General features: G+C 40.7%; 1 protein-coding gene across 1 annotated transcript in view; it reads left to right on the top strand.

Moving 5' to 3' along the window:
• Positions 1–2,620: 2,620 nt before the first annotated feature.
• nmd3 (NMD3 ribosome export adaptor) overlaps positions 2,621–14,653 on the top strand; it is a 59,899-nt gene continuing 47,866 nt past the window's right edge. Inside the window, exons 1-2 of the mRNA XM_059947020.1 lie at positions 2,621–3,064; positions 12,238–12,372. Coding sequence (XP_059803003.1) covers positions 2,799–3,064; positions 12,238–12,372 — 401 coding nt within the window. The 5' untranslated portion in view covers positions 2,621–2,798. The remainder of the gene's footprint in view (positions 3,065–12,237; positions 12,373–14,653) is intronic.

The raw sequence follows: 14,653 nt of genomic DNA, 5'->3' as shown, positions 1-14,653 counted from the left end.
CTCTCTTGCTTTTATGTTGTCTTTGATTTCCCTTGCCAGCCACGCTTGCCTCATCCTCTCTTTGGAATGTTTCTTTTTCTTTGGGATGAACTGACGCTACTTCTTCCGAATTACTCCCAGATACTGCAGCCATTGCTCCTTTACTGGCAACCTTACTAGTCTCCCCTTCCAATCATCTTTGACCAGCTCCTCTCTCATGCATCTGTAGCTCTCTTTACTCATATTGATACACCCATTTTTAGCTTATTCCTCTCAAATTGCAGGGTGAACTTTAACAAATTACGATCACTGCTTCGTACGTGTCCATTTACCTTAAGCTCCCTAATCAAATCTGCTTCATCAGAGAACACCCAATCCAGAATTGCCTTTTCCCTGGAGGGCTTGACTACAAGCTGCTTTAAAAGCCATCTCCTGGGCCATTTCTGAGCATCGAACCAAAGGTCTGTGAGAACAGCTGAGAGGGTCATAGGAGTCTCCTTAACATCCATCGAGGACATTTATCAGGAACACTGAGTACACAGGGCCCTTAGTATTATTAAGGATCCCACCCATCCATCCAGCATCCTCTTTGACTTTCTACCATCAGGCAGGAGACTATGATACATAAAAACAAGAACAATTGGGATAAGAAACAGTTCCCCCAGGCCATTATCTTTTTGAATTCCCTGTCACATCATATTCAGTGTCACTGGTTAATCTGTTTGGTACCTTACAATATTTAATATTAATGCACCTTAGTTTGTTATTTATGTGTGATTTATCTGAAGATTTTTTATCCTTACCTTCATAAGTTATCATGTGTTATATGCACTACTGTGCTTTACACCCTGGTTTGAAGACACATTGTCTCATTTCTATATACGTTATTGGTTACATACATTATATATGTGTATATAGTTAAATGACAATAAGATTGACTTGATTCTACAAGTTCCTTCTATTAAGATCCAGCACCAACCTGCATATTGAAATCCCTCATGACCATCATAACATTGACCCTTTTACAAGCCTTTTCTATTTCCCATTGTAATTTGTACTTCACATCCTGGCTACTGTTCAGCAGCCACTATATAACTCCTATCTAGGTCTTTTTACCAGTGCAATTTCTTAACTCTTCCCATGAGCTTCTACATCTTCTTATCCCATGTCACTTCTTTCTAAGGATTTGATTTCATTTTTTGTCAACAAACCCACCCCAACACCTCTGGCCACCTGCCTGTCCTTTTGATATTATGCGTATCTTTGGAGGTATGATCTACTTTCAATCACAATTCAGTGATGCCCACAATGTCCTATCTGCCAACTTATGACTGTGCTACAAGACAGAACCATAGAACATTACAGCACAGAAACAGGCCTTTTGGCCCTTCTTGGCTGTGCCAAACTATTTTTCTGCCTAGTCCCACTGACTTGCACCAGGACCATATCCCTCCATACACCTCTCATCCATGTACCTGTCCAAGCTTTCCTTAAATGTTAAAAGTGAGCCCACATTTACCATTTCATCTGGCAGCTCATCCCACACTCCCACCACTCTCTGTGTGAAGAAGTGCCCCCCCATGTTCCCTTTAAACTTTCCCCCCTTCACCCTTAACCCATGTCCTGATTTTTTTTCTCCCCCTAGCCTCAGTGGAAAAAGCCTGCTTGCATTTACTCTATCTATACCCATCATAATTTTATATACTCCATCAAATCTCCCCTCATTCTTCTACCCTCCAGAGAATAAAGACAACCAAGTCAACCTATTCAACCTTTCTCTGTAACTCAGTTTCCAAGTTCCAGTTTATGAAACCTTGAAACCTTCTCTGCATTCTTTCAACCTTATTAATACCCTTCCTGTAATTCGATGACCAAATCTGCACACAATGGTTCTATGGTAACCTCTCCTGCACTCTCCCTCCCTTTTACTTCATTCATACTTTTCCAAGCTGTTGTATCCTTATTATTTAGTTTAAAGTTCCACAGCCCTGGTTATGTGATTCACAGGGACCCTACCCATCGGACAGCTCCCTCCTTCCCCAATGCTGATGCCAATATCCCACAAATTGAAATCCCCATAAAGCCTCACTATAAAGACTCTGAATATTTAAGTTTTATGTAATTCTATTTTAATATGTATCAGCATTTGATCAATTTTAGTATTATATCTTCTTCATTTTCAACTGTTTTTGTCTAAAATTGATGTACGTCTTTACTCTCAGTTCCGGTTTAACCCAATGATACCCATATACTTTGTCTTCAAGTTTAATGTTACAGAGTCAGCTCTCTATGGTGAATGGGACAGTGCCTTGATTTAGTGAATTACTATCTCTATCTCTGGTCATGATGGTTATAAACTAACTCATTAATTGTTAGAAAACAACGAACATTAAAAGTGTACCTATTCCGTATTCTCTGGAGTTTGGGAAAGCGAATGGAAACCTTAATGAAGCTTACAAAATTCAGACAGGCTGGCTGTGCGCTTGAGGACACTGGAGACTGCAATCAGCATTAAGAATTTAGAACACGTGGCCATTTACGACTTAGGCAACGGAAAATTCTGCATGCAGAGATGACGAATCATTGGGGTTTGCTGTGGAGACTCATCTGTTTACTTTGTTCAAAGCAGAAATCAATGCGTATGGCAATTAAGGGGAGCGATGTGGGGACCATTGCAGGAAAATGGCGTCGAGGTGGCTTAGACATTATCCTGAAGAATAGAGGAGCAGCCTCGAAGGTGCGAATGACTGCACTCTGCTCCTACTTTCCCGTTGCACACTGACGGGATCTCCACGGCCACGGCGGGCCGGCCGTTGTGCATGGTGACAGGCGCGGCGTGGCCGGCTGTGGGGGCCTGCCGGGGGGCACGCCGTCACCCAGGCGCAGCTGCGGGCAGCCATTGCTGCCGCAACCTGGCCGTGTGCGATCTTTCCCCCTTCGTTTTCCAGTCGGACAGCGGCGGGACGCTGTGCGGGAGCGGAGCCACGCCGACGGACTGCTCCGGCTTCCTCTCTTCACCGCAGGCGCGGCGCAGAGCCCAGATGGAGTACCTGAAGGAGCCTGCCAAGAGCACCCAGGGCCACATGTGAGTAGCGATGTCAGTGCCTGATCAGAGCACACCCGTTCCACAGGAGTGAAGATTAAACACAGCCAGCTGCAGGTGCTGGAAATCTTAAGTAAATATGGAAATTATTCAGGCAACATTTCTGGGAAAAAAGTCAGAGCTGGAGACTGGGACTTTAATTGTTGTTCTTTCCGTAAGCAACATACAGCACGCTGGGGAAAAAAAGCTTGTGATTCCGGCATCGGTAGTCTCTCCTGCCTTTTCTTTCCCCAGATTCCCTCTGACCCTCTGAGTACTTCTAGCACCATATTGTAAAGTCATTCTTGATACATCATGGGAACGGGACGTTCGACCGACTTTATCTGTATGAGCCATCAGGTACCATTTTTGGATTAGGAACTAGCTGGTCCATAGAAGTCAGAGTAAGAGCAGAAGGTTATTAATCTGGTTAGAAGTCCATGATGGGTGTTTTTTTTTGGTAAGAATCAGTGCTAGGGCCTCATATCAAAGATTTGGATTGATATTTCGATGGGTGGATTAGCAAGCTAGTTGGAGCTGTACACAACATAAAGGACTATGAAAGAAAATAGTGAGGTATTGATCTGTTGCATATGTAGGTGGAGAAGTGGCAGATGGAGTTTAATCCTGACAAGTGTCAGGTGTTGCACTTCAGGCGGTCAAAAGGTGGAACTATGCAGTTAATAGTAGACCCCTGACTAGAATTGAGGTGCAAAGGGATCTTGAGTTCTAAATGTGGTGAGTTTTAGAGTAAGGAAATTATGCTGCATCAATATAAAATTTTAGTCAATCTATACTTGGCATATGAGGTGCATTTCTGGCCACCCCATTGTATGCATGCGGAGGGGGTGCAGAAGGAGGTTGCCAGCATGCTGCCTGGATTGGCGGGTATGAGTTATAAAGAATGGTTAGACAAACTTGGGTTGTCCTTAGAGCTTTGGGGGGGGGGGGTTCAGGGGAAACCTGACAGGGGGATTAAATTTATGAATGGCATAGATAGGGTAGCGAGTCAGAATCTGTGTCCTAGAGTAGAAATATCAAACACCAGAGGTACCTGGAAAATGTTTATTGAGATACAGTGTGGAATGGGCTCTTCCGGCCCTTTGAGCTGTGCAGCCAAACAACCCCCGATTGAACCCTAGCTTAATCACGGACAATTTACAATGGCCGATCCAGCTTCTAGCTGATACGTCTTTGAACTGTGGGAGGAAACTGGAGACCTGGAGGAAACCCACGCAGACTTAGGGAGAACGTACAAACAGTGATGGGAAATGACCCAGGTCATTGGCACAGGTAGTCCCCGAGTTACGAACAACTCGTACTTACGAACTGAGGAAGGAGAATGCCGTCCGCCATTTTAAGTCAGATCGCGACGCCATCTGCCATTCTAAGTCGTTGCCGTTGACACTGTTGATTGTGTAACTTTGTATTTGGCTTAAAATTTTCTTAGCAAGATTCACCCTGATCCCACGCCCCCCCCCCACTTCCAGTCGGCTGGTGGCACAGTGAGATCAGTGCTGGGCTCGAGAACGGAGGTTCCCAAGTTCGATCCAGTGACAGACTGTTCCTGAGTGTGCTGTCCATCCATGCCGGGTTGATGTTGAGCTCGCAACTTGACCTTGTTTAAAAAAAACACTGCCACCTCCAGTTTAAATTCCCATGCGGAATATTGTGGAGGATCAAATACCCAAACCCAGCACAGCCCCCGCTTGTCCCATTTAACCTGTTTCAGTGCGGTGGACTTTAGGACCCGGCAGAGTTTGAGACCTGCCACCCGCAGTGTTTCTGTTCCGTTGACGGGAAGCGATCATGATTGAAAATAAAATGGAAATAATAAAGTGTTTGGAAAGAGGGGAAACATCATCGGTCATTGGAAAAGCGTTAGGCTACAGTTGGTCAACGATCAGGACAATTTTAAAGGATAAAGGGTAAAGTGAGAATAATGGAGCATGTGAAAGGCCCTGCCCCGATGAAAGCTACTATTATTACTAAGCAACACAGTAGTTTAATTATTGGAATACATACGTTTCTTGTGTTTTATATCTATATATATATATCTAAAGGTGAAATACAAAGACAAACATTTGACTAACTGACGCTAAATAATACCGGATGTACTTGTTTCGACTTATGTACAAATCTGACTTAGGATTCAGGAACGGAACTCGCTCGTAACCTGGGGGCTGCCTGTACTGTAAAGCGTTGTGTTAACCACTATGCTACTGTGCCACGGTGGATGAGGCAGTTTGGTGGAGTTTGAGGCTTCTAGATAAACACATGCATATGAAGATAATAGAGGGATATGGATGATAGACTGGAGGAGGACATTGAATATAAATTGGCATCAAGATCAGCACAGTATCGTGAGCTGAATGGCCTGTCCAATGCTATACAGGAAAAGCATGAGGCAGGTTTTATTTTATACAAACTATGTAGGAGCCTGGAATATGCTTCCAGGGTAGCTTTGGAAACATACAGTATGACAGTAATGTTTAGATTGACACATGTACTGGTAGAGAGTAGCGGGGTATGGACCATGAGCAGGCAGATGGAAGTAAATTCATATCGTGGTTGGTGGAGACATAATGAGTTGTAAGTCCTGTTTGTATGCTACGCTATAGAATTATGTAAGATTATGAAAAGCATAGATAAGGTAGATAGTCAAAATCTTTTTCCCATATTAGCTGTTTTGAAGGGGATTTAAAGGATATTTTTAAAATCTGGAACACAATGCAAGAGGAGGTATTGGAGTCAAATTTAACTATTATGTTCAGGAGACATTTAAACAGGTATTTAACTTGGCAAGGTTTAGAAGGATATAAAGGGTAGATGGAGATGAAAGAGCAGCATCAATTTATTGGCCAACAAACTAGTTTCTGTGCTGTTCAATGCTAAAACTATGGGAGAGCTTAGAGGAAATAACCTGGTGTCACACATGCAAACATGGAAAGATCTGGAGATAATCTAAGATAATAGAAGGAGGATGGGTAGATGGGAATGTGTATTGTATGTTCTTGACAGTGGCAGGGCAAAATTGTAGTGGCACTCAACAATGTATTTGGGATACTTGTGAAAAAGAGCATTCACTACATAAACAAAAGTCATACTAAACCAGTAAGAACTTTTAGGCACTACTCCTCAGAATGATTTTGAGGGTAGTAATGGAAGAGGTTTACTCAGTGGTATGAGTGGTGAGGGACGTCAGATGTGTGGATTGATTGGAGAAGCTAGGATAGTTTCTAGGATAATTGTGAATGAATATAATTAATTGAAGGAATTTGATAAATCAAATAGAGAACATTATTTCCATTTGCAGGTTGGCTTACTGACTGGTCATAAATGTGAAATAGAGACATAGAGCTCTGTAACACAGAAATAGGCCCCTAGGCCTGTCTAGTCTATGCTGAATTGCTATTCTGTATAGCCTCATCGACCTGTAAGTGAACCATAGCTCTCTATATTTCTCCCATCTATGCACTTACTAAACTTCTCTTAAACATTGCAATTGATCCTGTATCCACCACTTCTGCTGGCAGCTCATTCTAACTCGTATTGTCCTCTGTGTAAAGAAGTTCCACCTCAGGTTCCCCTTAATATTTCACCTTTTATCTTTAACATGACTTCTAGTTCTAGTGTCACCCAACCTCAGTGGAAAAAGCCTGCTTGTATTTACCCCTCATAATTTTGTGTACAGTCGGCCTTCCTTATCTGCGAGGGATTGCTTCCGGGACCCTCGTTGATACCAAAAAACATGGATGCTCAGGTCCCTTATTCAACTTGTCTCAATGCGTTGGACCTTAGGACCCAGCGGAACCCCAGACCTTATTTAACCTGTCTCAGTGCGGTGGACATTAGGACCCGGCGGCCGAGCTCTGAATCTGCAGTTTTCTGTTCACGAAAATAATCACGATTAAAAATAAAGTGGAAATAGTAAAGCGATCGGAAAGAGGTGAAACACCATCAGTCATTGGAAAAGTGTAGGCTACAGTTGATCAACGATCGGAACAATTTTAAAGGATAGAGTGAGAAAGGCCCTGCCCTGATTAAGGCTACAATTATCACTAACCAACGCAGTGGTTTAATTATTAGGGTTTGGGTTTTTGATCCTCCACATCAACCAGGCATGGAAGTGGTCTGTCGCTGGATTGAACTCGGGAACTTCCTGAGCCCATGCTGAAACATATGTTTCTTAAGTGTTTTATATGCATAAAAAGGTAAAATATTGGGTGAGCCTGGAAATTAAATCAGTACCAGGTTTTGCACTGGGTTCTATTTTGGGGACTTCTCTCCCTTTTGCTCTTTCTAAATTGCCGAAACGAATTGACAACCCGATAGTTAAACATACTTTACGTATATCGTTTCAATTTCAGAAATTTTTTGGGTTGACTCAGTTTGTTTTAAATATTCCTATTGTATCCAATTGTTTTTTCCACCCTTCAATTATAGACCAAGCTTATTCGGATTGGAAGACTAGGGGATTACTACGATTTTCTGATTTATTTTTGGATAATTGTTTTATGTCTTTTGAGCAATTATCTAATAAATATAATTTGCCTAGATTTCATTTTTTTAGATATTTACAGATTAGGAATTTTTAAAATACTGTACTTCCTACTTTTCCAAATTTTGTGTCTTCAGGTATTTTGGAGAATTTGTTTGAATTAAACCCCTTTCAGAAAGGGCTTATATCAAAACTTTATAATATAATTATGAAGATATGTTCAGAGCCCCTTTATAAGACAAAAAATGATTGGGAAAGAGAGCTTAACCTTATTACTCCTATTGAGAATTGGGATAGAATTCTTCAATTAGTTAATACATCATCTATATGTGCCAAACATTCATTAATACAGTTTAAGGTGGTACATAGGCCCCTTATGTCCAAGGATAAATTGGCTCATTTTTATTCCTATATAAATCCTATTTGTGATAGATGTCAATCTGAAATAGCGTCTTTAACTCATATGTCCTGGTCGTGTCCGCTTTTGAAAAAATATTGGAAAGATATTTTTGATATTATCTCTGCAGTATTGAACATTGATTTACAACCCCATCCTATTACTGCAATTTTTGGTTTACCAATGATGGACTCACTTCATTTATCTTCTTCCGCCTGTCGAATGATTGCATTTCTTACACTAATGGCTAGAAGATCTATTTTGTTGAATTGGAAGGAAATTAATCCTCCTACTATATTTTATTGGTTTTCTCAAACTATGTTATGTTTAAATTTAGAAAAAATTAGAAGTGGTGTATTTGACACTTCTACTAAATTTGAAAAGATATGGAGACCATTTATTCAATATTTTCATATGATGTAGTAGGACCCTGTTCCAGGCCTATTTGATTTTCCAGTTTTGCTTTCATATATGTCAAGAGGATCGGAGTTGACGACACTGATGATTTTGTATTTTTGTGAGATATTATAAACAGCCCTTTTTTTTTCTTTTCTCTCTTTTTTATTTTCTCTTTTTTTCTTTTTTGTTTTTTTCTTCTATTAGTTATTAGATTTTTAGATTAGTTTTTGCATAATGAATTTTTTTTTCTTTTTCCTTTTTATTTTTTTAAAATTCTATATTATGATACACCTAGGTTTGCCTTGTCTATTTGTATATTGTATCTTTTACGATGTGGGAATACTCATTTATACTGTAATCATTGTTTTTGTAATCCTTTATAGTTAGTTGAAATATGTACGTTTGTAATCCCATTATCTATGTACCAATTTTATTTTGTTGTTATTAATAATGATAATAAAAAGATGGAAAAAGGTAAAATATATACTAAGACAAACGTTTGACTAACTGACGCTAAATAATACTGGATGTCCCTTTTCCGAGTGAACTTTCCATTTTTTTTTCAGTCCCAATCCACGGTAACCTCGGTAACCGGTAACCACGATACCGGTAACCACGGTATCCTCCTGTATACTTTAAATCATCTCTAGATTACTTATAATACCTAATACGATGTGATTGCTATGTAAACTAGTTGTTATACTGCATTGTGTATGGAATAATGACAAGAAAAAAAGTCTGTACATGCTTGAGCAACAAGTGCTGGAAGAGCACTTTTGGGTTTTCTCAATTTGCGGTTGGTTGAATTCGTGCATGCAGAACTCGCAGTTAAGGAGGGCTGTCTGTACCTCTGTCAAAACTCTCTTCATTTTCTCAGGTTCCAGGGAATAACATCCTAATCTATTCAATATTTCCCTATAATTCAGGTCCTCAATTCATGCTAACATCCTTGTAAATCTTCTCTCTACTCTTTCAATCTTACTCATACATTTCTTTCGGCAGGTAACCAACAATGTACGCAATGTTCCAAATTTGGCCTCACTGACATCTTATACAACTTCGACATAGTATCCTAACACCTGTACTCAGTACTCTGATATATGAAAGCTAATGTGCCAAAAGCTCTCTTTATGACTCTATCTAACCGTAACATCGTTTTCAGAAATTATGGATCTGTATTCCCACGTTTCTCTCCCACTCCTTAGTGTTCTACCTTTCACTGTGTAAGTTCTACCCAGTTTTGTCCTTTCAAAGTGGAACATCTCACACTTGTCTGTATTAAATTCCATTTGCCACTTTTCACCCCATTTTTCCAGCTGGTGCAGACCCACTGCAAGCTTTGGGAGCCTTCCCCTCTGTCCATTACGCCTCAAACTTGGTGTCTTCTGTAAACTTGCTGATCCAATTTACCACATTATAATCCAAATTATTAATATAGATTATAAACAACAATGGACCTGGTATTGATTCCTGCGACACATCTCTAGTCACAGGCCTCCGGTCAGAGAGGCAACCATCTGCTACCACTCTGGCTTCTCCCACAAAGCCAATGTCAAATCCAATTCACCACCTCACCCTGAATGCCAACCGACTCCCATGTGGGAATTTGCTAAAGTCCACATTTTGTAAGATCAGTTAGACTAGCGGTCACCAACCTTTTTAAGCCCAAGATCCCCTACGTCGGCCTTAGTGAAAGGCAAGATCGACCTACTAAATCGGTCAGTCACACGCATGCGCACCGGGCGGAAAAGACCGGAAGTAAAACCCTGCAACCTGGAAGTAGAAATAATGTACGTACACTAGGGGTTACCACCCTTTTTTTGCACCGCGGACCGGCTGACTGGGGTGGGGGGGGGGGGGGTGTGGTGGGTGGTGTTAATCACAACCAGAATACAGCGATACTTGAAGCAAGTTCCTTATGTCCAGTCTATTCCACAATTTAGTTTACTTAGCTCTCAGCACTTAGCTTCTGTCCCACTTGCTCACGTTTTTTTCACTGAAAAAACTCAACAAGTTTGTCTTTAAGTGCAGGGTACCGAAGCAGTTTTAGGCAACCTCTGGGCCCGAACTCCAGCCTCCTGTCCACCCGCCACCAGACACCTTGGCCAGGTGTGGCTGGTCGTGGGTGGGGTGAGAGGACGCGGTAAAGGCCGGAGGTCCTCGTGCCGGGGCCGTGGCGGTCGCAGTTCAGAGAGGGGGGCCAACTGAGCGAGGAATGCGACAGGGCGCGTGCCTGCCCCCCTTGTAGGATCTCTCGCCTTATAGAAGTTTGTCTCGAGGGATGACTTTCAGTAGGTCGCAGTGAGGTAGCTGCTCTGCTACTTATGAAACCCTGAGCCCGAATTAGGTCGTCTGTGAATGTTTTAGCACCGGGTTCCCCACAAACATTCGGTGTGCTAAACAGGTTTAGTGGCCTGGTAGTGCATGCTTTGCAGCCCAGTACCAGTCCATGGCCTGCTTGTTGGGGACCACAGAAGTACACTGTAGTGCCTGGCGGGGGAAGCTACACACATGTGCACTGGGCAGAAAGAGTGGAATAAAACCCCGTAACCTGGAAACAATCTCTCAACAGTATTTGTGTATTTATTTTTCATTTTTTTCGGGATTTACTGGGAAAGTCTCAAAGATCGACCAGTCGATCGTGATCGACTGGTTGGTGATCACTAGGTTAGACACAAAGCCATGCTGACTATCATTAAACATGCCCTGTTCACCCAAATGCTTATATATCCTATGTCTCAGATTATCTTCCAATAACTTATCCACCACTGATGTTAGGCTCACTGGCCTATAATTTCCCAGTTTATTTTTGGAGCCTTTCTTGAACAGTGGACATTAGCTATCGTTCAGTCCTCTAGCACCTCATCCATGGTAAATGATGTTTTAAATACCTCTCAGGGCCCTGTAATTTCTGAACTAGCCTCCCAGCCTTCCACAAGGTCCTTGTCAGACCCTGGGGACTTATCGACCCTAATTTGTCTCAAGACAGCAAGCACCTCCACTTCTGTAGTCTGGATACTGTCCATCACCTCTCTACTGTTTAGCCTCATTTCTATAGACTCTACCAAACCAGACAAGGTTAAGGAAATAATTGACAAAAGGGTAGGAAATGTAATAAGAATTCATTTCACACAGAACTATGATTGGAAAGGTGTTGGATCTACAAAAGATGATCTTTGAAAGGAAATGGTGTATGAGTTTTGGAGACTTTAGAATTATGGGGTACAAACAGGGAACAAAAAGGACGGATCTTTACAGAGAAGCATGGGAACAACAAACAAAATAGCTGCTTCTTGTGAATTAAGATCTAATTAAAATTGATATATTTCCAACGTTCATCACCTCAACTTTGCTGCTCGTGTGCAACTATGTGTATTAAGCATCTGCTGCTCTCCGAATACTTCCAGCAACAGGTTAACAGAGAACAGCTTTGCTTTCTGATCTGGTGACCTGTGATTAACTTCTGATGTCGACCATGCCTTTTGTGCCTTAAATATTCAGCTGATGCACAATTATCCATTTTTCATCAGATCATTTTCTACTGCTGGGAGCGCAAAGCGTTATTAACAAGTTAGAAGTGTGTGCTAAGTTACAATCATATACGTTTAAAAAAAATCAAGTTTTCTAGATTAAGCAGTGAATCAATCAATGTGTTTAAATAATAAACTGAAGTGGTCTAAGTCTTGACCCTAGCTTTCAAATTCTCAACATTTGTAATTAAATATTAAGAAAGTGCTTCACTGAACTTGTAAGGTTTAAAAAACTTGTTCTTAGCAGCTTTCTTTTCAGAGTAAGGGAAGGTATGTGCTGTTGCTCAATATTTTATTTTTTAAGTCCCTTCGATATATTGAAATTAATTTTGTTTTCTTTCATCCTCAGTTTATGTTGCCAGTGTGGTGTCCCTATCTCTCCAAATCCTGCAAATATGTGTGTTGCCTGCTTGCGGATCCAAGTTGATATCACAGAAGGAATCCCAAAACAAGTTAATGTTCATTTTTGCAAGCAATGTGAAAGGTAATTTTGCCGAATTTAAGTAATGCTTTGTTTAATAAATATGTGTGTATGAGCATAAGCTTGTAATACAGGTTTCCCCCGTTATCTGAAGGTAGAGCATTCCTATGAAATGGTTCACAAGCTGGAATGTCGTAAAGTGAAGAAGCAATTACCATTTATTAACACACACAAAATGCTGGTGGAACACAGCAGGTCAGGTAGCATCTATAAGGAGAAGCACTGTCGATGTTTCGTGCCAAGACCCTTCATCAGGACACGAAGGGTCTCGGCTGGAAACGTCGACTGTGCTTCTCCTTATAGATGCTGCCTGACCTGTTGTGTTCCACCAGCATTTTGTGTGTGTTATTTAAATTTACAGCATCTGCAGATTTCCTCGTGTTTACCATTTATTAACTTGGGCAAAATTTGTGAGTGTTCCCAGACTCAAAAAATAACCTATCATATCATGCCAAATAACACATAAAACCTAAAATAACAGTAACATATAGTAAAAGCAGGAATTATATGATAAATACACAGCCTATATAAAGTAGAAATACTTTCTGCAATCATTGCAGCACTGTTTAGCATAGCAAAAATCTCACTACATAGCTTATGATCTCACTACGTCACTATGTAGCGCTACGAGCGTAGCGGAAACAGTCTCAGCAGAAGCACTCTCTCCAGTAACCTTTAAGCTCTGAAACTACCAAATCATACCAAATAACGCATAAAAATACACAGCCTATATAAAGTAGAAATAATGTATGTACAGTGTAGTTTCCCTTACTGGAATTGGCAAGACAGCAAGCACACTGATTAGGCTGAGTCGTCAGAGGTTGGGGTGCTTGACAGTTTTTTCCAACACATTGCAGCTTCGTCACAGGTAAACACTTGCTTATACAAATACTTATTTTCTTCAGTTCTGCTAGGAACTTTTTGGCAGCTTCAGTATCAGCCGAAGCACTCTCTCCAGTAAACTTTAAGCTATGAAGCTGCCCTTGCCTCAAAAACCAATCAAACCACCCATGACTGCCTTTAAATTCCACTTTTGCAACACTTTCATCACCATTGTCCAGTGCTTTCTGTTTCAGCTTTTTAAAAAGACTGATTTCTCCTTAAGTATAAGGTAACTTAATGGAACACCATGCTTTGTACACCCATCAATCCACTCAAACAACAATAGACTTTCCATTTTATCCATTATTGGATGCCGACTAAGAGAGACCACTTTGCTACAAGCAGAACCAACAGTAACATTGGCAGCTTTCAAGATTCTTTCTCTCTGCATATAAATAGTGTAAATGGTGGACGCAGGCAAATTCAACATGCAGACAATGTCCTTACTTGGTTCACCACGATCGAAGCGCTTAATTATGTCTAGCTTTATGTGGTCTAACACCCTTATGAGCTCTTTTAGGCCTTTCCGATACCTTAGAGCTCATCTTGCTAATGGATGCACAAAATAAATTGACATAAAGCACAGATGCTCACAGGCATGTGTTTAAGTAATGGCGGCTAGAATGCAGTTCCGGGGGAGGAGCTTGGCTGCTTCGGGTGTGCGCTGCCTTTATTCGCGCACTACCTTTTTCGTAACAGTGAAAACACCTTCTGTTAATGAAAACAGGTAACTAATGTAGGTCTTTTGTAACAGCAAGGTGTCATAAAATGAATGTTTGAAAAATGGGGGCCACCTGTAATACAGACATAAAGAGAAATCTGTGTGTTCCTAAACTGACTGGCTCAAGAGTTGCTTGCCTCCCACTTATTTTCCGAAGCGGCTTAGTCTCAATTTATAGTCTGGATTTAAAATTAATTCTATAAAGTTTTGTATTCATTAATAGACTATTCTTGTTAAAATAAAATGCACTTATGAATCTGGTCTTTTGGAGAGATGATTATCAAATATTGATGTCAATGAATATTCCAATCGATTATTTTTAAACGATCATTCAAACCACCTGAAGTTCAGAATTTAAAAATATAGCATTACCATTTGATTGTAGAGCCATGAAAATGGTCAGATTTATAATTTGCTTACTTTAAAATGTTGTAGTTTTGAGAAGATTGATCTGAAATAGCAATTTGTTTATTATTGTCATTTGCACCGAGATACAGTGAAAACTTTATAGTTGCATGACATCTATTTGGGTCATTCCATGTATAAATACATTGATGTAATACAAGAACAAGAAAATAAAACAATGTAGAATATACTTTTTCCAGTGCAGGTAAAGTACAGTACAGGTAGAGTCATAATGTCATAGAAAAGTACAGCACACAAACAGGCTCTTTGGCCCAT

The sequence above is a fragment of the Hypanus sabinus genome, chromosome 2, assembly GCF_030144855.1.
Source record: "Hypanus sabinus isolate sHypSab1 chromosome 2, sHypSab1.hap1, whole genome shotgun sequence".
Lineage (NCBI taxonomy): Eukaryota > Metazoa > Chordata > Chondrichthyes > Myliobatiformes > Dasyatidae > Hypanus > Hypanus sabinus.
The sequence above is the reverse complement of the archived record's forward strand: the minus strand, read 5'-3'. Positions and strand labels throughout refer to the sequence as shown.